Raw genomic sequence first — 20,705 nt, forward strand, 5'->3', positions numbered from 1 at the left:
CTGAGCTCAGACTACACACACACACACACACACACACACACACACACAAGCCCCCCCTCAATATGCTCCGAACAAGCCTTGCAGAAACAATGGCATGTTAGACACATGAATAATCCACATGTGCTCAGTCGCAACTGCAAATTAGGGCCAGTCAACTCAAGTCAAATGTTTTCTGAGCCGACGTCCCAAAAACAAACAAAGGACAGGCAAGAGATGTGGGAAACGATGGATGTTGAGGCGAGAAAGGGGGGAAGAGAGAAGAATGCTTTTGGAAGAGATTCTCTGCTTACAGGATGTTATCTTGGCTGGAATTGGAAGGAGGAGCATGAAGGAACGCATTTTAGGGAGTACATACTGTATGAGCATTTGTCTTTTTTTTTTTTTGGGAGAGGGAGAAAGTAGGCCAAGATAAGCTGCGGGCTCATACGCATGCAGAGCAACACCCACACGTCACCCTCTCTCTCTCCCGATCAGTCTTCCCCTGCTTTGCCTCCCTCCATTCTTTCTTTTGCTCACATTTTCAGCATCCGCCTCATCCTTGCGCCCATAAGCAACCCCGCCCTCCCGCTTGATCGACTCCTTCCTCATCACTCCGCATTGCCCGCCCGCACCTCTACACTACATGGAGGCATCATTGAAGTTGACTAGTTCTGGTTTGAATTGTAACTAAGTGCAGATATATGATTACCTATTTATTATTCATTTAACCGAGAAGAAAATGCAGTTTTGATGTTAAAATATGCCTGTTAGATGCCGACATGGATTTGCTCAGTCTTCACGTCACAGTTGAAAATGTGAGTCAGTGTTTACTCGCACGATGATGTACTTGTCGCCTTTAAGGCGATGTAGCCGTACGAATTCATGTTGGTTCAAACAATCCTTTTAATGTTTACACTTGGTGTCGGATGACCCCCGGTGGAACATGTGAATCGGCTCTGATGCCACGAAGCACTTCCTTTCACATGCTTAGCCAGAGTGTCAATGATGATCACGTTTTCCACCTCCTTCATTTTGGACCAACTCTCATTTTCCAGATTTTAAATGAAGGCGTCATGCTTTTAATTAGCGAGACATTCCCTTCATTCTCCGCTGCCCGCTGTGTTCCGCTCTCTCTTTCTATCGGATCATATTTGAGAGCTCAGCTGACATTAGCTTGTTGGGGGGGAAAGCAGGCGCCACCTCTCTCCCTCTCCCCCCTGATCAACCCTCGCTTTGGCATACTCGATGCGCTCACGTGGCGTTATGACTCAGAAATATGTGCAAGTTCACCAATGAATTATTCCACTGCTATGAATGGAACATGGGAGTCTAAAATGTGTTTCATTTCACACATCTACAAGTGAACCGTTCAAGTTAAATGGTCCTGAAGTTAAGTCATGTACTTATTGAAAAATAAAAAGGGGACGCCTTTGAATATAAATTGGTGGAACAACGTGCCTCTAACCTCACGCCTCAGTTCAGTCAGCATGAAAAGTATTAGCTTTTGGTGCGTTTTTTATTTGTTTGCTGCTCCACTTGTTTCAAAAGAATTCCATTGAACTGTGCCTTTAGTCACACAGTGCGTTTGTTGTCAGGGAGCTCGATGTGGAGGCCATGAGGGAGGCAGCAGCCATGTTGGTCGGAACTCACGACTTCAGCAGCTTCAGGGCAGTTAACTCCGACATGCCTTTTAGAAACCCAGTGAAGACGCTTGATGTCGCCAGCATACAGCCAGGAAGAGCGTTTGTATGTGAGCACTTCCACAGGTAAACAGGATTGAAAGATTTTTTTTTTTTTTAACTATGAAAAGGCAACATAATATGATAAAAGAATAAAAGGCCTGCCCACCCAAGGGGGAAATTATACAACCTAATTAAAGAAGCACTGAAGATATTTATTTGCCTTTACAACTTGGCGGACAAGGCATTTGCAAATGGAATCATTTTAGATGTTTCCATGTGTGTCTTGCAGAGAAATTCCATTCTGGGAGTTGACTTTTCAAAGCAAATCTTTTCTCTACAAGCAGGTATGTTCTATAATGTTCTGCTGCTGGTTTGGCTTCCAAAGAGGTAGAAAGCAGAAAGGCGTGCCGCATTATTTCTTTTTGATTGTGTGCAAAGATCCCTAATCAAGCCACGTTGTTGTTGTTGTTTCAGGTGCGAAGAATGACGGGAGCCCTCGTGGCCGTGGGCCAGGGAAGGATCTCACTTACCAAGCTGAAAGACATCCTGGAGTCTCGAGACTCTCTCGCTTATCCACACAATGTCGTTGCTCCAGCCCGCGGCCTCTTCCTCACCAGGGTGGATTACAGAGAGTCAGGTAAGTGAGGATGGAACAAACAAAACAGTTGAGTCGTTGTGTCACATGTTTTATTTCACTATAATTTCAATGTTTTTTTTTTTCATATAAATCAGGTAGAATTTAATTAATCCTTTATGGGCTTAAACCGTTGGCCAAACAAAAGAATTGTACAGGCAACGTACCCTTTGATGACTTTAAAGAGAGGAAGTCTTGCTGAAGGCAGCTCTGCCTTCATCTCATCGCTTTACAGCATCTGCACCTGTTAGAAGTGTGAAAAGAAGTTAGCTGCACAATAAAACTAAGAAACAAGGGATGGTCTGTACTCACCAGTAACCTTGGCTTGTGCTGTGGCAACCGTGAAGAATAATGTTAGCCTTATCGCCAAAAATAGCTGTGATTTTGTGGAGTCTTGTAACATTTGTTACATTCATTTGTTCCTCAAATTGGTGAAATAAAATGGATATATTTGGAATTATTTTATCCTATTTTAATTGATTGCAAATGAAAAAAATATTAGTCAAATAAACAGACAGATTGCACCTTCTACATTGCAGGAATAACTGCCCAATGAAATACATTTTAAAAAATGAGTTATTAAAATAAACATGGTTCCCTAAAACCAATGTGTCCTTGAGCCCAAATGTTTGCCCGTGCCTGCTCTAGTTGAACCAAGATTTTTGGCAACAACTGTAAACTATCTTGTAGTTATGCTTATCATGACTGCACCATTGTTGCACTTTTTGACCGTATCAGATTGTGAAGATGCACCTTAGCGCCATCTTTTATGTGATGTCGTGTTGACGTTGCTTCTGTTAATTACTAAGCAAGCTCTATTTTGCGTCTTCCATCAGATCTGCTGCCGTCACCGCCAACCTCAACTGGAGACTCGAGTGATGCACAAACTCAAATGTGAACGTCCGTGTATTAAAAATGTTTTATTTAACCCTTTCTAGTTAATACTGGGTCTTTCAAATGACACATTGGACACTGCAAACAGAGGACCACCTACACATTTTTATTCCAACAAATACATAACGGTGTCCGCGAACGCAGCTCAGCTTATCGACCAAACACCAACCCACATTGAGCCTACCTTGTTCTAAGCACGTTACTTTTTACGACTACTTACTGTGTGTACATTAACACAGAGTAGCTTTTTATATCAAACAAGGTTTACAACATGTGGAGTGTAACTGCTGTGTGTGCGTCGAAATAGTGGTAGACCACATAGAAAGTGCACACACGTCCACTATGTATACTGTGCATCCAAATGAAGCCGCATACGCTTTTGTTCGCACAGATGATCCATGTGGATATTTATCACTCAGTTGCAAGCCTTGAATTTGGCTGCACCAAATATATTTTCTGCAAATAGTCCATGACTAAAAGTGTACCACCGCCACCGGTCTTGTCGTGCCAGTGGGGACCAAATGAGGTTTGTTCAAGGTTCAAACTGACCATTCTCTGTGGTTTAATGCCCCAGAGGACTGATCTCAAAAGTTAAAACAGTCACCAAAGGACACACAGCCAATCTTTTTTTTTCCTCTCTCTCAAATGTCGCGACAGTCAAAGTTGAACCTCATGAGGAATGTTTTTTTTTTGCACTTCTCAGAAGTGACATTATCAATAAATCAGTCACACAATTTGTTCCAAAGAGTTTTAAATGTGTACACCCGTCGTCGTATCATGCGACCGTGTTGTAACACAGTAAATCTGATTGGCATAGGTCCTCAAGTCAATTCAGCATTTGGTTTAAGAGTTCAATAGATAAAAATTTCAAGTGTCGTTCAGCATGTTAAGTCCAATATTTTGCATTCTCAATAAAACCATATGTATACATAATGCACTTGAGGAAGGCTTTTGTGTATTTAACTCACGCACAATCATTGAAAACTTTGCAGTTTGTGTGAAGAATAATGAAATGGAGCACAAGTCCAACCATGATTGAGGCGATTGCGAGACAAAATGACATCGGACCTGAACAGTCGAAATCTGGAGAGAAACTTGAGCATCATGTGACAAACGTTTAAAAACAATGACATGTTACAGCTGAGCAGCCTTAATACTCAAAATAAAATTGTGTGAGATGCTCAACTGGGCAGAACCCAGAATAATCTAAAATGTTCATATGTTGAGGACTTAATAGTGTGCCATCTCCATTGGCAGCCGTTTTGGCATTTGGCTCCACACCCTGAAACTAAAGTTGAGGTTCATATGGGATTCATTTCTGTTATGTGAACACAGGTATTCACTAAATTTGCATAGACCCTTAAATCCATCCATCACAGTCATCATCCGAAACGGCGCACTAGCATTCAACAGCAGCACCATACCCAACTTCACCCTTTTTACAGACTGTCAGTGCTGTAATGACCTAAAGAGGATACATTCATCGAACCTGTTCATATATATATATGTATATATATATGAATGAACAGCAGAATCAAATCGGGTTTTCAGAGTCTATCGGTAGTATCATGTGTACAAGGCGAGTTGCTTTTTTTTCAGCATTACAAACTCAAACTTTATTTCATGAAGTAAAAAGAGTAAAATGGGGTATGTTCCACAGACTGAAGTTCATTACGTGTGTGTAAACGTGCAGTGTATGTGGTTTTGCTCTTTTTTTCCCACCCCCAACGGCTTAAAACAAAATACAAACTTAAAAAAGACAGCGTCAAGAAGCGTACAGTCCTTGCAGAGCACAGACAGCAAGTCTGGCTGGCGTCCACTTCATCAGCACGCTCGTCTTTTAGTTGGCGATTTTCTCAATTTCATCCAGGTCGTGTGTGTCTAGTTTTTCAATTTTCTTATCTGGGGAGGTAAAAAAAAAAAAAAAAAAAGTTAGTGGGGCTTGTAATAAAAATGCATGGACCTGTGTGGATATTATCCGTGTTATTTTTGCACAGTCTTATTAGTATTGTGCACTGTGATGAACAAAGACGGTCAAAAACAAAAATAACTATAAAAATAAGTCAACTGCCCTTTATTAAAGCCTGGTTCACACGGCAAGATTTTAAAATTGTCAGCTGACTTCCAAACTCTGAGAGACCCCACGTGACGAGAAAGAAAAAAAATAAATCGCAGGTACAACTGTTTCGAACGTTCCGTACCGAAGATTATCTTTGGAGCCTTTATGAGAATTGAGCCTGACCTATGATTGTCAGCAGGGGCGATTCAGGGCTGAAATCGGGCCGATTATCCTCCATGTAAACCATCTTGACAACTGGATCAACAGGCGATACATGACAGAAAGAGTAATAAATACTTACTAAAATGATCCTGGATCCTGTTAAGGATGTTCATACTCATTCTGCTGTCCACCATGTTGATGGCCAACCCTCTTTTACCGAACCGACCCGTGCGGCCAATCCTGTGCAGGTATGTCTCATTGTCTGGGTTACCGTCCTGGTCTACTGGCAGGTCGAAATTGATCACCACTGATACCTGCTCCACATCAATTCCTGGTGTACGGCAAGCACAGACAGAAAACTACTTAAGATCCCATCTCAATTTTGTGACATATGTCCAACTTAAATCCAGATATTTTTGTTTTGCTTGTTCTTTTTTTTTTTTTTAACAGTACAGTGTGAAAGGAGGGTTCCAATATGTTCAATTTGTTTTGCATGTGTGCCTCACCTCTGGCACAGACATTTGTGGTGACAAGGACCTTCTCCTTTCCATCTCGAAAGCGTTCAATGACTGCGGCCCTCTGCTCCACTTGCATCTCCCCACTGAGTAGCGCCACCTGGTGGTTCTCTTTGGAAAGCTCCCCCGCCAGCCAGCCTGCGGTCTTCCTTGTCTGGATCGCACAGAGGAAAGCAGAGTCATCAATTCATATACCAGCCTGACACTTACGGAACAAGACATTTTTTCTTTATGTGGAAAAAGACACTATTTTGCTTAAACTGACTCCACTCTTAATAAGGTTCTTTAAACTCTGCCCAAACTTCATAATGTTTCCAAGGAAAAATATTACACCATTCATAATCTGTATCAATTGGAAAGTTCTTGAGGAAGGGGAGATTCTCACGTGGCAGAAAATCATAGCCTGGGCTATGGTGATGGCACCATAGATGTTGCACAGGGCTTCAAACTTTTCCTCCTTGCTGTTACACAGCACATAGTACTGTTTGATAGTATCCAGCGTCTCCTCCTCTCTTTTTAATTTGATGATATTTGGGTCGGGCACGATGCGCCTGGCAAAGTCCCACACAGTCTCCTCAAACGTGGCTGAGAACAGCAACATCTGGCAGTTTTTGGGCAGCATCCTGCGTGGCAAGGAAACAAATTGAGCATAAGCATCCTTTGAAAAGTAGAGTGAGAACTCAAAATCAAAATGGAGACATAATACAGTTTACACATACATCTTCAGGGTTTGGAACTTTAGAATTCAACTAACTGCACATTTTAAGGTGGGGACATATTCCCTATTATATGCTGAACTCATTCACTAATATTGCTTTGGCACCATCTTGGTGCTCACCAAGAAGAGGACCTTCATTTAGACAGAAAAAAATCTTTGCTGCCATCTTGAGCATCTCCAGGCAATGTCATGTCAATTATTCGCAACAATCCATCACCCTAGCAGGGGTTCACGATAGGCTTTTAAAAGGGGCACAATCAACCCATTACCAATGTTGTTAATTGAAGGCAACGGAGGAATAAACTTACTGATACTTCCATTGCAGAAAGGAAAAAAACAGCTTGTGGCTGTGCAGTAAGCAGGCTCAAGTGTGATATAAAAAGGTGATTGTTTTTTTTTTTCTTTTTCTCCTGTTCAAATGGTAAAACAAACTCATTGAAATTCTAAGATTTCACATGACACCACTTCATGATGCTGTAGGTCGAATGAGTTTTTTTAACCATTATTTCAGGAGAACAGGGAGCTTTATTTATTTTTTTAAACATTCACTTTCACCTCTGGATGCGGATACTTTGGTCTTTGTGACCCTGCGTTGCGATCATGACATCAGCCTCATCCAGCACGAACACCCGAATCTTCTCGGGGTCGATGAACTTCAACTTGCTGCACCAGTCCAGCATGGTGCCGGGCGTGCCAATGACGATCTGTTCCTGAAGCTTCACACCTCGTTGCACTGGAACGTTTTGAGGGAAACTTGTCAACACAAAACACGCCAGATATTCAAGATGGCACCCAATATGACATGTAGAGCGGGCAAAGACTCACGCCTATTTCCTCGTATGGCATAAACTAATTTGACTTCAGGGTAGTTTTTGCCCATCTGCTCAATCACTTTGCCGGTCTGAAGCGCCAGTTCATAGGTAGGTGACAAACACAAGCACTGATGGGAGAAGAAAGAAGAGAAGCAAGGGATTTAGACGGCTCATTCAGTGCTGGGACTAAACCCATCTAGAAGACTGCTGATATTAATTTTAAAAAAATAATAATAACCTGGGGATATTTGTTGTCAGGATTGACATGGCTGAGCATGGCGAGGACAAAGGCAGCGGTTTTTCCTGTTCCTGACTGAGACTGGGCAATCAGATTCTGTGGACTAAATGGGGAGGGGGATGGGTGGAAACAGACGGTGTAACACAACCTCAAGTTGCAAGTAGTTAGTTTGTGTCATCAGTGTATACTCTAAAGAACCATACATAGTACACATTTGCCCCCTAAAATTATACCAAATCGGTATTTATTCATCTCTCTCACGCTCTCACTCTCTCTTTCTCATATTAACGGGTGTTCATATGATACAAAACATGTTCATCATGTTTAGACGTGTCACTGTCTTCAAAACAGAAGCGGTGCAAGTGAAGGAGGGAGCTTGACCAAGAGAGTGAAAAAGATGGCAACTTTCAACCATCATGTTTTATTGTGTATCGCATGATTGTTATGGAAGCATTAAAAACCCCTATTTCCACAAATGTAACCAGATGATAACAGCAAATCAGGGTATTGTAGACACGGGTTCAGGGGAAAAAATATATATCTGGTTGATTTGGGAGTGGGAGTGTATTATACACAGGACTTCACGGTACTTAGTTCAGAAAGGTAGTGAAGCACAGTCAATGTACAGCATACTCACGGTTCAGCGAGCATCATGGGTAAGGCAGTTTCCTGGATTTTGGAGGGCCGGTTAAAACCCATGCCATAGACACCCTGGAGGAGCTGTGGTTTACTGCACATACAACAAACATCTTTGGTCAATTGATCAAGTTTGGTGCAGGAATACAAGAATAAAACATTACTGCAATGACAATCCAGCCGTTCTGCACTTCCACCCAACTTTCGCATAACTGTGAAACAATTTATTTTCCCCCAACAGGAGTGCGTCCGCCGCTGCGGCAACCACCAATGCAGCACATATCCAAGGAATGAGTGAGTCGACAGTGTGCTTCGCTAGGCTATGTGCCGTGTGAAAGGCCTTATTCGTATTGTCACCCGTGTTTAACTAAAAGTATCTGCACATGCCTTACATGGCTCCTACTCCATCGACCTGGAAGGAATCAGTCGTGGCGTAGCATTTTTATAAGTATATACACTTACAGTCGCAACTCCTCAAAAGATTTGACAGAGTACAGTGGAGAGTTGGGATCCTTTTGAAGCACTTCAACTTGATTTGTGTTGTTGACAAGATTACTTCTGATCAACTTGTTCAGCAACGACTGGGCCGCTTTATCTTCTGCGCACAAAAGAAAAAAAATCAAATTAGAAATTGTGCTTTAAAGCTTGGTGAAATTATTAGTGAGCTGAAGGACAATACATAACATGAAAATATGAATAATATTGATCTTGACAAACTTGCACAAATACACTATCCCTTCATGTGTAAACTTTGTTGTAAACGGAGATCATTTTAAAGTTGTCCATGGTGTGCTGAGTGTATGATATAGCATGTGAGATTATGTGAAGTGTGGCGCAATGCAGAAAACCATCTATCAAATACAAGATCCCACCAGCTCACCACTTTCATCTTCATCTGTCGTCTTGTCTCCTGAAGTCTTATCTCCTGACTTTGCAACAGTACCGCCTGCTGAAGGTATAGATGTTCCTAAATTACCAAAATCAAATTATATCATATTCATACTCAAAATAAGTCTGGAAACTCTGTAAACATACCGTTTTCTCCAGGCGTGTCTTTTAATTGAAGGTTTCCAATCTGTGGGAAAACAATTTACACATCAATGGATTTCAAAACCACGTTAACGGAATTGTTTGACAATTGCTACAGATTTAACTGCTACAGAGTTAAACGTGTCTCTGAAACATAAAACTTGGTAAGCACAAATCTGATGCAGTCAACGCTTGTACTTATTCAGCTTAGCTATTTTGGAACCTCTTGCATCATTCACTTGCCAGCCAGCTAAAGCTGTCTCAATGAATTAACCTTAAAAGTAGCATCTGCTCAAGCTAGCAACGCGCAAGGCACGCAGCACCTTCTTTTCCAGCTAATATGGCGCATGTTAGCGCTTGCGTTTTGGCTAAGGAATTGTCTGGAGACGCGGCCAAACACTCAGCCTTCTATTGAAACATTGTCGGGCATTGACGAAAGGTAAATATTCATTTTGAACCGTGCTAGGCCCGAGTCTTTTAACATCTTAAAGGCTAACACAACATGAACTAGCACTTTTTACACTTACTGATTCCGCCGCCGCCTCTTGTTCGTCCACTGCCTGGGCCCAGGAGTCCGAAGCCATCGTTTTTTTCTCCCCTTGTCGTTATGACTTCAAAAACTCAAAAGTGTGAAAAGGCCTCAGACTGTGAGCGACAGGAAAGTAAAATACACTACTTCTGCATATACCGACAGGAGAGTATTGTACAACGGCTCAGTCAACCGAGTGGAAATGAAGTGCAGGGAATAACGTTCCTACCAATTCGATGTTCCCAGTTGGATTTCGCCGGAAAAAAAAAAACCATTCCAAACATTGTTATGATTCCTGACTTGTTCAATAAAGTTTGTCTTTATAAAAAAATAAAATAAAATAAAAAAACATTGTTATGGTGGTAAAAATCATTGGAATGGTATTACTAACGTTAGAAGGCTCCTCGACCAAGAGTTAAGGTTTAGCCTAAACCTTAACCGTTCAGGTTTATAATATCTCACTGTTGTGTTTAAAGATTGAACTGTTAGAACCAATACAAAACCTGTAGGGTACAGTATTTTGTATCAATAATAATAATAATTATTATTATTATTATTATTATTATTATTATTATTATAATTGAGAGGGAAGAAATTTCACCTGTGCTGTGTGTTGCACATACAGCACATTTGTTGTGCGTGCGTGCGTGTGTGTGTGTGTGTGTTTAGCAAATGTCAGTAGGTGCATCACAACAACATGTATGAATGATGATGCTTGAGTTTCTTAGAACATAGGTTTTGCAGACAAATTTGTCAAAGACTTGAGAAAGAGAGTTTATATGGTGGCATGCAATCAGATGCCTTGTCCAAGGTATCCATGGCAACTGAAACAAGTAAAAGTAAGATATGAGCTCTCCAGACAATTTGGAAAAGACAGAGAGAAGGACTTGCAATTGCTAAGTCAGGACTCATTTTAGCCTCCGACCCTCTTGTGGATAAGCGGATCAGATAATGGATGAATCGATTCATTTTACGAAGGAGCATTTGAAATTGGATTTCTGGATATAATGCATTATTGTTCACATATGCAGTAGCTCTGATCTTGCTTTTATGGTTTCATATTTTTACTTGTCATCCTGTACATAGCGTCCAGGTGGTCCAGTGGTTTGCGCGTCGATCTCACAGTGCAGAGGTACCGGGTTCAATTCCAGCTCCGGCCTCCCTGTGTGGAGTTTGCATGTTCTCCCTGGGCCCGCATGGGTTTTCTCTGGGCACTCTGGTTTCCTCCCACATTCCAAAAACATGCATGGCAGGCTGATTGAACACTCTTAATTGTCCCTAGGTTTGAGTATGAGTGTGGATGTCCCCCGCCTACTGCTCAAAGACCGCTGAGATAGGTTCCAGCTCCCCGGCGACCCTTGTGAGGATAAGCTGATTGGAAAGTGGATGAATGGAAGGATCCTGTACATACTTGAAACATACGAGTGAGACTCCTTTTTGTATGACCTTGTAAGTGAGCAAATAAATATGACAAAATGAAATATTTTTAAAACGGAAAGTCAACTCCAAAATTTTCTTTTGTGCAATGCGGTCCCACTAGTCTAAACACGGCATTCCGCTTAATATTGCATTTGTGGAATTTCAATTTAGCAGCTTTTGGGTGTGGAATTGATGCATCAATGGCCATGTCAACAGGTGTATACAGAGATCGTAGGCAGAGTCGGGGAGTGAGAATGCATGGTGAAGTGCAAGGAGGTGCTTGACTGCTGGTTAGTATTCCTGAGGCTTATAGCCACAGAGGCTGATGGTGCAGAGTGGACAGCACGTTGGAATTTCAATTGGGATGAGACAGCTTTACTGCTTTGGAGTCTGAGCTCTAGCTTTTGTGTACACGTTGTTCTACCACCTCTCGATCAAAATGCCAATGGATGGTATCTAATACTGTATACCAGGATAGTGATCCGTAGATATCGTGAAATATGGCCCCCTTAGGGAGCTGCATAGCAGAGTGATGAATTTCATTCGATGCTTTGCAAGGAAAAGGGTCCATGTTTAAAAAAAAAAAACAAAAGTCAAATGACATGTTTGTTTCAATCGACGCAGACCGCCCCGTCCCAAAATATACCTGATATTTTGACTTGATCCTGATTACTGGCATGCAAACGGCAAAACAACCTTGTTGACGGATTCCATCGAGGAGATGAAAATGAAACATGGTACTAAGAATTTTCCGATTGAAACTTTCCACCGAAGCAATCTGTATGGATGATTAACATGACTCATTTCAGCGACAACCACAGAAACGAATGAACCAACCGAGACTGAATGAAACCACGGAGCTCAATACAAGCAACTGACAAAGCGCGGAACACCCGGACAAGATACGAGTGGCTGGAGGGAGCTGATTGGTTGGCACAAGGAACTGGGCTGACGAGAATAGGTTTGATCACAAATGAGCGACAGATGGAAAAAGGGACACATGGAAAATATGAAACAAAACAAATCTAAATCGAAACAGTCACCAAAAGTATACATCATGGCAAAGGCCATAGCCCATTGAATTCAGATCTATTTCCTGTCTGAAAAAAAGTGAAATAGCGCATCCTTAGTATTAATAAGTCATACAACAATGACAGAGCAATGATCAATCTGCTCATAAGTGACAAGCGGTGGTTTAAATTTAATTCAAAGCACGTGGTCAATATACTTTGGTTGAATTTGTACCTGATAGTTCCTGTTTTTGCCAGTGGAAGTGTGCCTCTAGTAAGTAGAGCTGACTATGTACTAAACTGTGGAAAAGGGACGTTAGTCCCAAGTTTGTCCAGAAGAGGAGCTTCTGGGACCGGTGTTCTCTCTTCCTCCAAGGAAAATTTCACTCTCATCGACCCATTCATTGAGGAAACAGCTGGATTGTTACGTAAAGCACAGTCGGGACAAAATAGCCCTGAGCCCTTTTGAAGAATGTGAAACAAGATTAGCTAGGTAGACTTTCCATTCTCTCAGTGCAGTTTGGAGTTCAGTTCCATTGATCATCAATCATCTGTGCTCATTCATCTTATCAGGGCCAAAGAGCTCCAAGGCTGTCGATCCACGGCTGAACAATTTTCAATTCCTTAATAATTTATTGATGGCGGGCAGTCAAATTGCATATCAATAATGTAGAGGTGCTCAGTACAATGTTGATACAAAACACCCTCAGCTCATTCATGGTCAAAGACCCACTGAGATATGTTCTATGCTGGGTCCCACATAATCCAGTGGTGGCATGAGGCAGGAATCCGAAGTGCATCAGTGAGCTGTGTATTGCCTCTGATACTTCTTCTATTTTATTTCTGTGGGAATGTATGCATTAAAAAGGTCTACGGGTAATTTCGGTTTGGAAGGTCATCCGATACTCTCTCAGATGAAATAACGTCAAAACACAAATATGAAAAATCATCCCGAAAAAGTGATTATAACTGTGGAAAGGAAATAAAGAACTACCCACAAACCTATAAAAAAATCTCTTTGCAAAGAGAAAAAAATAGTTTTGATTTATATGTCACCCGTCTAAGTACTGAAATTAGCCTGCACTGTAATTCCTATTTTTTATAGGGACAGGTCAATTTGGAGAAAAAAGCTTACAAACGCCACCATGACACGATAGCATAATGATGACCATTCCACTCTCGGACTTTACTGAATGATCACATTTAGATTTTTGGGCCTGGGCCAATCACATATGTAGGACAAATTAGAGAACCAATGGCCAAATTCCATCTGGGTCAGCATCTTTTATTCACGAGGCACGCGTACACAGTTACATGCCATCCTGCCCCCGGGGGCCCTGTGGAGACCCACTCCGCCACAGCGAGATGGCCCACCATTTTGTTCTGTTTTGAAAATTATCTCCAAAGAGATTAGCTAGGGGCCCCAGAAGCGTTTCCCTTTGTTGTCTATCCCACTGTGTGTGTGTGTGTGTGTGTGTGTGTGTGTGTGTGTGTGTGTGTGTGTGTGTGTGTGTGTGTGTGTGTGTGTGTTCAGATGATATCAGCTTGCTGTTGGGAGATTCACAGTGCTTTATCAATGTGCATATAAAGACACCTGATACCCGAAGCACATACTGTAATATGTTCACGCATGATGTGGCTGACTTTGTTTCTATTAAAGGGATACACAGTCCAAGGGAGAAAAACAAAACAAAACATTGTTTTCAGTGGCTGCAAGTCTCTTTAATTGATGAACTCTGCATGACCCCATTTCTGGTGCACACTGCCGCTGTGATGCATCATGCCCAATATGATTTGGGAAATGAACTAAACCACATGAGGAAACTGCTGGTTCCAAAAGATGGAAATTAGTTGTCAGAACAGAACCCTGGAATACACAGCATCAGGTACAAATGCGCAGAACTGTAGTTCTACTTTCAAAGACAATAATACTGAGTTTTGATTCGTATACTGTGAAAGAAACATTTGTTATTCTTGGTGTAGGTTGCAGCAGATGTGGAAGTACATGGGATCACACAAATGGATGTTTCTAATACTTTGGCCACACCAGCTATGGACAAAGAGAAATACAGAATGAAACGCTCAGTATGATGCAGCACAAGTGGCTGCAAACTGTAAAATAAAAGCACTGTAATAAAGTGCACATTGGACGAGTGATAAGTGCAATTATATGAAGTTGTTTCTTTGTGTTTGAAAAACAACACTGCGCCAAAATGAAGCTCCATCTCAGCCGTTGGTTTCCCAGCATGGACGTGAAGCGGCAATAGAGCAACTAGGCAGAGAGAGAAATGGAGAGGGTGAGAGACTGGGGATGTGGTTGCTATAGAAACCATCTGGTGGTAGGTCTGAACTGTTTCTCCCTGGCATTCATTTCATCATTGAGACTGACTCTCTCTCTCTCTCTCTCTCTCTCTCTCTCTCTCTCTCTCTCTCTCTTTCTCTCTTTCTCTCTCGCTCTTCCCTTTTTCTCTCCATGTCTCTCTTATCTGCTCATCTCCTTCCAAATCTGCCTCGTTATACTTCCTAGTCTCTTCACTTCTCTTCTTGCGAAAAAAAAAAACAAAAACCCGGAGTGTTTAACGTTAATGCGGCATGTTCCCTTCTTTTATCCTTTTGGCTGCTCTTCCGCATTTTCATTGCTGTGTGCTGACAGTCCCATCTGCTGGACTTGGATTCTTACCCTCTTGTTTAAACAACACCCAAGGACGATGTCGCCAGGCCAAGAATTTGCTAAAAATGATTTAGAAATGGAAAACAAAAAAAAAAGGATTGATATCTAATAGCCACCATGGTTAAAAGATTGACGTCATCGGCAATCATGAATTTAGCTGCAAGCAAAGTGGATTCTAACAGACTTAACATCAATTAATCTCCAAATAAAGACAGGCTGCTGAGATACATTCAGGAAGATTTTAAGCTTGCTGCCCGTTTCCTGTGAGTTGTCGCCCTTTTAAATTCCCAGGAGAGGCCTGATGAGTGGGAAAATATTTGATCCCAATGCCAGAGGTCAGAGGAGGTGGAAAGGAAGCTAATGATGTCTCAGTCAGGTCTTGATATTGCTCCCTTACCTCCACAATTCACATTCTAATGTCTCCTTTATGCAGCCTGTTCAAGATATTCCAGTGACAAGGAATGGCCTGATCAAGATGTTCTGCCGATAGTCTGCTTCGTCATGGTAACAGAGCCATACCAAAGCCGGGGCAACACCCGTGTAAGTAGACAAGGTTGGAATGTTTCACTCCCGATGCTTCTCCTCCAATGTCCGACAAGTATTTGATTTGTCGTGCCAGATTCTGGCACTGGTGTCGTCACATCTGATTGCAGGATGCTGGGTTAAATAAAGCGCATTCAGGTGCACTGGATAGTGTGTGAAAAACTCAGGTGACAGTATGGACAGAACTGCCGTTACAGCTCTGATGCAGGCTGTGCTAAAAAGAAGTTTGTCATTACTGAAAAGTCCTTGGGAGATAATATTATCCAATGTGTCAGACTTATGGTTAATAAAACTTCACTCGGAACCCCAGTGGAAGTAATTAATTCAGTGTGGTGTGTAATTGCAAAGCTCCTCCAGCTGAGATGGCCTCCCAGACTAATTTCACGTTGAAGTCTGCCCAGCCGGAAGTGAGCAGGAGGATATATTGCGTGTCTGTGACCTTTCCTAGCCACATCACAGCCATAAATGAAGCTCCATCAATAAGCTGCCTTTGATCTTCTACACAGAACCCAACGAAGATGACATGCGTGTGATTTTTTTTTTTACACAGTGAGCCGGTATTCTGGAATCAGACAATTCAGATGCGTGGCAGGTGTGACGTATCGGAAAAGAAGAATAGAAGAAAATCAGAAGCGGCTTTAAAACTGCATTCACGGTCAATTATTCAACCATCGCTTTCAGATAAAACTCACGGAAGAGGGACAATGAAAAACAATGACCTGATACAGACTGACAGAAACCAGTTGAACTAAATACAAACAAATCGATGAGACAATGAGGCACACTTGGTCACGAGTGGCTGGAGGGAGCTGATTGTTTTACACATGAAACAGGTCTGATGAGAACCAAAACCATCTTCCACCCATATTCCAAGAAAACATAAATACTGGGTTAATTGAAGACTCTAATGAGAATGAGAGCATGTGTTTGTCGATATGTACCCCAGTCCAGGGTGGAGCCCACCTGCGGCAAAGTCAGCTGGGCTACAACCCAGATCACCTGTGACCCTAATGAGGAAAAGTGTCATATAAAAATGAATCGATGGAGATCTCATACAAGAGCTGTATCAAGAATATGTTCATCTTATGCAGCGGTTTCAACTGCATTCCATCACCCTGAAATATTTTGTCCCTCATATAGCTAAATAGGATGAGCAAACAACAGCTGTGTTGTTGGATGAAGTCTGATGATGATTCTGCATTTAGGCTCCAATTCATATTGAAAATTGACTGCAACATTTCCAGATAAGCCAATGCAGCCCAATAAAGTGTCATCCCTGAAGTGCGCAGCCTCCCATCCCGTGTGAGGGGACAGGCTGTTGCTGCAGTAAGCGCCATGCGTCGTCATGGTTGACTGCTGTCTTGGAAGAAGGGACCACATTGGTGGGATAATGTGGTCACGCCACATAGTGAATAGCCAGTTTTGGAGAGATAAAAGAAGGGGGAGCGTTCCATTACAGATGGCGATGGTATCAAGCTGAGGTTCTCGGAAAAGTGTTCCACAAGCAAATCCACCGCAACAGCCGTCGAGCTCAAGGTGCATCTGTTACCATGGTAGCGGGCCCAGGCAGCCCCTTTCGTGGCTGTCAATAGGAGGAGGAGAGCGAGACAAGCAATATGTTAGCCTGGCCTGCAGTTGGAGCCGAAAGAGACGTGCGTGCTTCGACGTGTTCGCGTCCCCTGTATGGACGCGTTCCCTGAGCGCATTACAGCAGTCCCCGCTCAAGATGCTGCACGCTGACACTGGCTCGTCACACGACATGAATCATTTAGAGTTGGAAATGTCACGTCTCATCAGTGTTGCGCATGCTTCAGTGCCCCCCCTTGCACCATTCGCATCTGCGAGACCGGGGACCTAATGCAGCACTTGATTCAAGAGGCCAGCTGAGATTGGCGGATGCAAACACACGTTTTATTGCTATTGATCTGAGCCGTTTGCAACACGATAGCCACGTTTGAGATGGAAGTCAAAACAATAGCGCGGGAGCATGTTTTTAAATCCTTCTTTTTATTGGTTGCTCATTTTCATCCCATTTTCGGCACCTCCCAATCATTTGGATGAACGGGATGATACCTTCTCACAGTGGAAAACGCTGATTTAACCTTCCTCGGCAGCCAGATATACAATCTCGTATCAACTGTACAAGCAACACATCTCAAAAGTCTGCCAAGTTACACTCTTGTGTTTCACCTCATCATATAAAACTAAACTTTTGTGGTTTTTTTGCTACACTTGTAAACATAAAAAAAAATCCACCTCATCATTCATTAAACAGTATATTGTTCCTTATCACCTTTATTACAAGATATTAGGCCACTGTACAAATAAGAGTGAATGATACAGTACAGTATTAAGACTGCTGCTTGAGGTTTGTCATTCAAAGCTGTTTCACGAAGTGCTTTAAGAATAGCCTACACACAAGTTTCAGAAGTTCTGCTGCTGGGCATGCTGGGGTTTTAGTTTGCCATGCATGAGTTCATATTTTAAGTGTTAGCCCTAACAAAACAAAAATCCTTTAGGACTCAATGTAAAAGCACAAAACAGAACAACTTGTCCGGTGCAGCACAGTATATACTGTACCTCATGAGGCTTGGCACACGCACAATGATGCACAATGCAATATAAATAGTTTATCAATAGGGTGTGTACAGTCATATCAACCAATCCAGGTGAAAGCCCGGAAGCTTACACACAAAGATGGGAGGTACATCATAAATAAATAAATAATGTCAGCTGCAAAATGGAACCCAAAAAAAAAAAAACAGGCAACATCGAGAATTAAATTGTGGGGGAAAAAAAATTCCTCAACATGGAAAAACAACAAATATCAGGTGTAAATTCACTGCAAAACACATGGTTTTCCCAAAACAAAGAGAAATAAAATACCAAACTTGTGCAAGAAAATGTATTCCCTATGTACAAATGTATAGACCGCTATATATAATTTAGACAGTTACAGCAGAAATGTGTGCTTTTGTTTCTATTTCATCATTTCTGCATCCTCGCCCTGATTTTTTTTCTCCCCCACCACTTCATCTTTCTCCAGCTATTAGATTTATGGCAAAACCCCTTCTGCTAGGGTATGTGTGCTGGTGGTGGGGATCCACCTGGGGGTCTCTTTTGCTGCCGGTGTGTGTGCATCACCCAGAAGGCCATGACTGCCTTGGAGAGGAGGGTGTGTGGAAGTGCTGCTTGCTGCCACATGAAACAAAGTGCGTATGTACAATGTCTTTGGATTACAACTGGTAAATATCATCATTTAAAAAAAAAAAAAATTCAAGAGTGTCTTTATGGGTGGGGGGTTGTTTCTAAGCGTCCGCCTGGGTCTTCTCTGTTCCATTTTTCATTGCATCGTCATTGCCAGCCTCATCCTCGATCACAACTGCAGATGACAAGGGGGAGAGTGTTAATGAAGAGGCTTAAGTGTCTGTCTGACTGACAAATGAAAGCTCATTATCTGTATGTGCCAAGTGGCTTGTAAATGCAAGCAAAACATCAATAATCATTTGAATGCATGCACAAGGCACCTGCGCTTGTATTTGAGGGGGAAGGATATGCAAACAAATGCATACATGATGAACTGTCTCTCACTATACTGTACATGCAAGTGTATGTTGTCGTTGTGCAGCACATCAAGTGCGCATGTGTGTGCGTGGCGGCACAATGCACGAACTCACACGTTGGGATTCACCATCGAGAATGTAGCACATATGTAGAGCCTCTTCAGCTTCATTTTGCAAATTAAGTCAGATTCGTCATGAAGCATTCATCCAGGGAAGGGGGCACTGTGCATTTTAAAAGCATTGCGCCACTGACTTCTGTTGCATTGCCAAAAGCCAATGAAAATAAATAAAAAGGAAGAAAGAAAATAAACACAAATGCAATGATCTGTGGGGGGGGGGGGGTATGGTGACACACACATAAAAGCCATTTGGCGCAGTCAACACAACACCCATGCCAAGCCATTTCATTTGGAATCAAAAAATGTACCCCGTTTGCTCCGGCCTATTTGTCCCAGCTTGGGCGGGCGTTTATTCTGCGAGCCGTTGAAGAAGTTGTTGGTGTCCTGAAGGCGACAAGTGAAGGAAAGGTGTCCCTCGTCGCCCTCGTTTCCATAATGACTCATTTTCTCTTCGTTGAAAGGCAGCACTTCCGACATTTCCAGATGCGTCTTTGAGCAAAAACCGAGGCGCACTAAACGTGAAGATCCTCGCCGAAAGCGTGAAAACAAAAACGTCGTCTTCAAAAAAAAAACAAAAAACAAAAGGAGGGAACAACAAGATAGAAAAAAATAAAACGACACACACGACGCAGACGCGATCAAGCCCTTTGCTGTTTACCCACAACACACGTGAGTGTCTCAGAAATAAGACACCGTGGAAACGTCCTCAAATCATCCAATCGTGCAGCTTGGGCAACATTTTTGAAAATTCCTTATTCTACTTCCCCCCCCCCTCTCCGTCGGTTGTAGTCTCAAAAAAAAAAAGATGATTGTGATGGAGAGTCTTGGTGGTTGCGCCCACTGCACGGAGTCGCTGGCACGGAAAATGTGTGGGAGAGATGCAAATAGAGGAGCGATGCAAAACGCGGATCCCCGGGAGACCTGGCGAGGGAGCTGTTTGATTGAGGGGGGAAATCACTGGTGCAACCCCCCCCCCCCAAAAAACCACTACACAACACACACACACACGCACACTTGCACGCACACGAAAGACACACGAGCTTTCACCAGGATGTGCATTGAGAAAGGATGGCGCGTGGATTTGCTGTGTGGGAAATCCACGTGACACGCCACCACTCGACGAAGCAGAGATGTCAAAGCTTTAGTTTACCGTCGTACTGTTTATTTGGACAGCAGGAGGCGAAAGCTCAGGCCAGTAGGTGGCAGTCTCTGTATGATTTGACATTTGGCCTCCTGGCGCACTTGTTTTTCCAGCATTCCAGACACGTGAACTGCTGCTCTACTCTAGTTCAGTGATTCCCAACCTTTATTGATCCGGGTCACATATTTTCCGTCACAAAAAACTCAAGGCACACCACCTGACAAAAATGGCACAAAATATATATACATATATAAAAAATAATGATGATCACCTCTCAGATTACGAGTGCTGAGTGGTCAGGTGCAGCAAGTATGTCTCTTTTAATTTAAACATTCAACTCAACTTTAGTTAC

General features: G+C 42.5%; 3 protein-coding genes across 5 annotated transcripts; 1 reads left to right on the forward strand and 2 right to left on the reverse strand.

Annotated features, from left to right (window-relative positions):
- The first annotated feature begins 640 nt into the window (after positions 1-640).
- On the forward strand, positions 641-3,223 carry LOC109522585 (tRNA pseudouridine synthase-like 1). The gene is made up of 4 exons (XM_019881276.1): positions 641-1,745; positions 1,951-2,005; positions 2,136-2,298; positions 3,132-3,223. Exons 1-4 carry the CDS (start codon positions 1,594-1,596, stop codon positions 3,191-3,193), a joined length of 432 nt encoding a protein of 143 aa, XP_019736835.1. The 5' UTR covers positions 641-1,593; the 3' UTR covers positions 3,194-3,223.
- A 29-nt stretch (positions 3,224-3,252) lies between these two features.
- On the reverse strand, positions 3,253-10,031 carry LOC109522584 (ATP-dependent RNA helicase DDX19B). 3 transcript variants are annotated; one of them, XM_019881275.1, is made up of 12 exons: positions 9,886-10,031; positions 9,365-9,404; positions 9,210-9,275; positions 8,792-8,927; positions 8,331-8,423; positions 7,694-7,796; positions 7,469-7,583; positions 7,199-7,376; positions 6,311-6,548; positions 5,917-6,079; positions 5,550-5,741; positions 3,253-5,091 (listed from the first exon to the last, which is right to left on the reverse strand). In XM_019881275.1, exons 1-12 carry the CDS (start codon positions 9,940-9,942, stop codon positions 5,030-5,032), a joined length of 1,443 nt encoding a protein of 480 aa, XP_019736834.1. In that variant the 5' UTR covers positions 9,943-10,031; the 3' UTR covers positions 3,253-5,029. The 3 variants fall into 3 exon arrangements, with proteins under 3 accessions (XP_019736834.1, XP_019736833.1, XP_019736830.1); XM_019881274.1 differs by having other exon boundaries at positions 9,210-9,278; XM_019881271.1 differs by having other exon boundaries at positions 9,210-9,296.
- A 7,487-nt stretch (positions 10,032-17,518) lies between these two features.
- LOC109522136 (calcium/calmodulin-dependent protein kinase II inhibitor 2-like) lies at positions 17,519-20,167 on the reverse strand. Its single transcript, XM_019880443.1, has 2 exons — positions 19,521-20,167; positions 17,519-18,912 (listed from the first exon to the last, which is right to left on the reverse strand). The coding sequence occupies exons 1-2, from the start codon at positions 19,687-19,689 to the stop codon at positions 18,839-18,841; spliced, it is 243 nt and encodes an 80-aa protein (XP_019736002.1). The 5' UTR covers positions 19,690-20,167; the 3' UTR covers positions 17,519-18,838.
- Positions 20,168-20,705: the final 538 nt, after the last annotated feature.

This window comes from Hippocampus comes, unplaced genomic scaffold, assembly GCF_001891065.2.
Source record: "Hippocampus comes isolate QL1 unplaced genomic scaffold, H_comes_QL1_v1.1 scaffold68, whole genome shotgun sequence".
In the NCBI taxonomy this organism is placed as follows: domain Eukaryota; kingdom Metazoa; phylum Chordata; class Actinopteri; order Syngnathiformes; family Syngnathidae; genus Hippocampus; species Hippocampus comes.

Excerpts from the sequence above, each read along its gene's own strand:
- LOC109522136 (XM_019880443.1), bottom strand. The coding sequence starts at position 19,689 with ATGTCGGAAGTGCTGCCTTTCAACGAAGAGAAAATGAGTCATTATGGA. Across the intron at positions 18,913-19,520 it reads AATAGGCCGGAGCAAACGGG|TTGTGATCGAGGATGAGGCT; the intron begins GTACATTTTTTG and ends TGTCATCTGCAG.
- LOC109522585 (XM_019881276.1), top strand. The coding sequence starts at position 1,594 with ATGAGGGAGGCAGCAGCCATGTTGGTCGGAACTCACGACTTCAGCAGC. Across the intron at positions 2,006-2,135 it reads AATCTTTTCTCTACAAGCAG|GTGCGAAGAATGACGGGAGC; the intron begins GTATGTTCTATA and ends TTGTTGTTTCAG. Across the intron at positions 2,299-3,131 it reads GGTGGATTACAGAGAGTCAG|ATCTGCTGCCGTCACCGCCA; the intron begins GTAAGTGAGGAT and ends GTCTTCCATCAG.
- LOC109522584 (XM_019881271.1), bottom strand. The coding sequence starts at position 9,942 with ATGGCTTCGGACTCCTGGGCCCAGGCAGTGGACGAACAAGAGGCGGCG. Across the intron at positions 7,377-7,468 it reads TGCCATACGAGGAAATAGGC|TGCAACGAGGTGTGAAGCTT; the intron begins GTGAGTCTTTGC and ends AAAACGTTCCAG. Across the intron at positions 6,080-6,310 it reads AGGCTATGATTTTCTGCCAC|ACAAGGAAGACCGCAGGCTG; the intron begins GTGAGAATCTCC and ends TGTGCGATCCAG.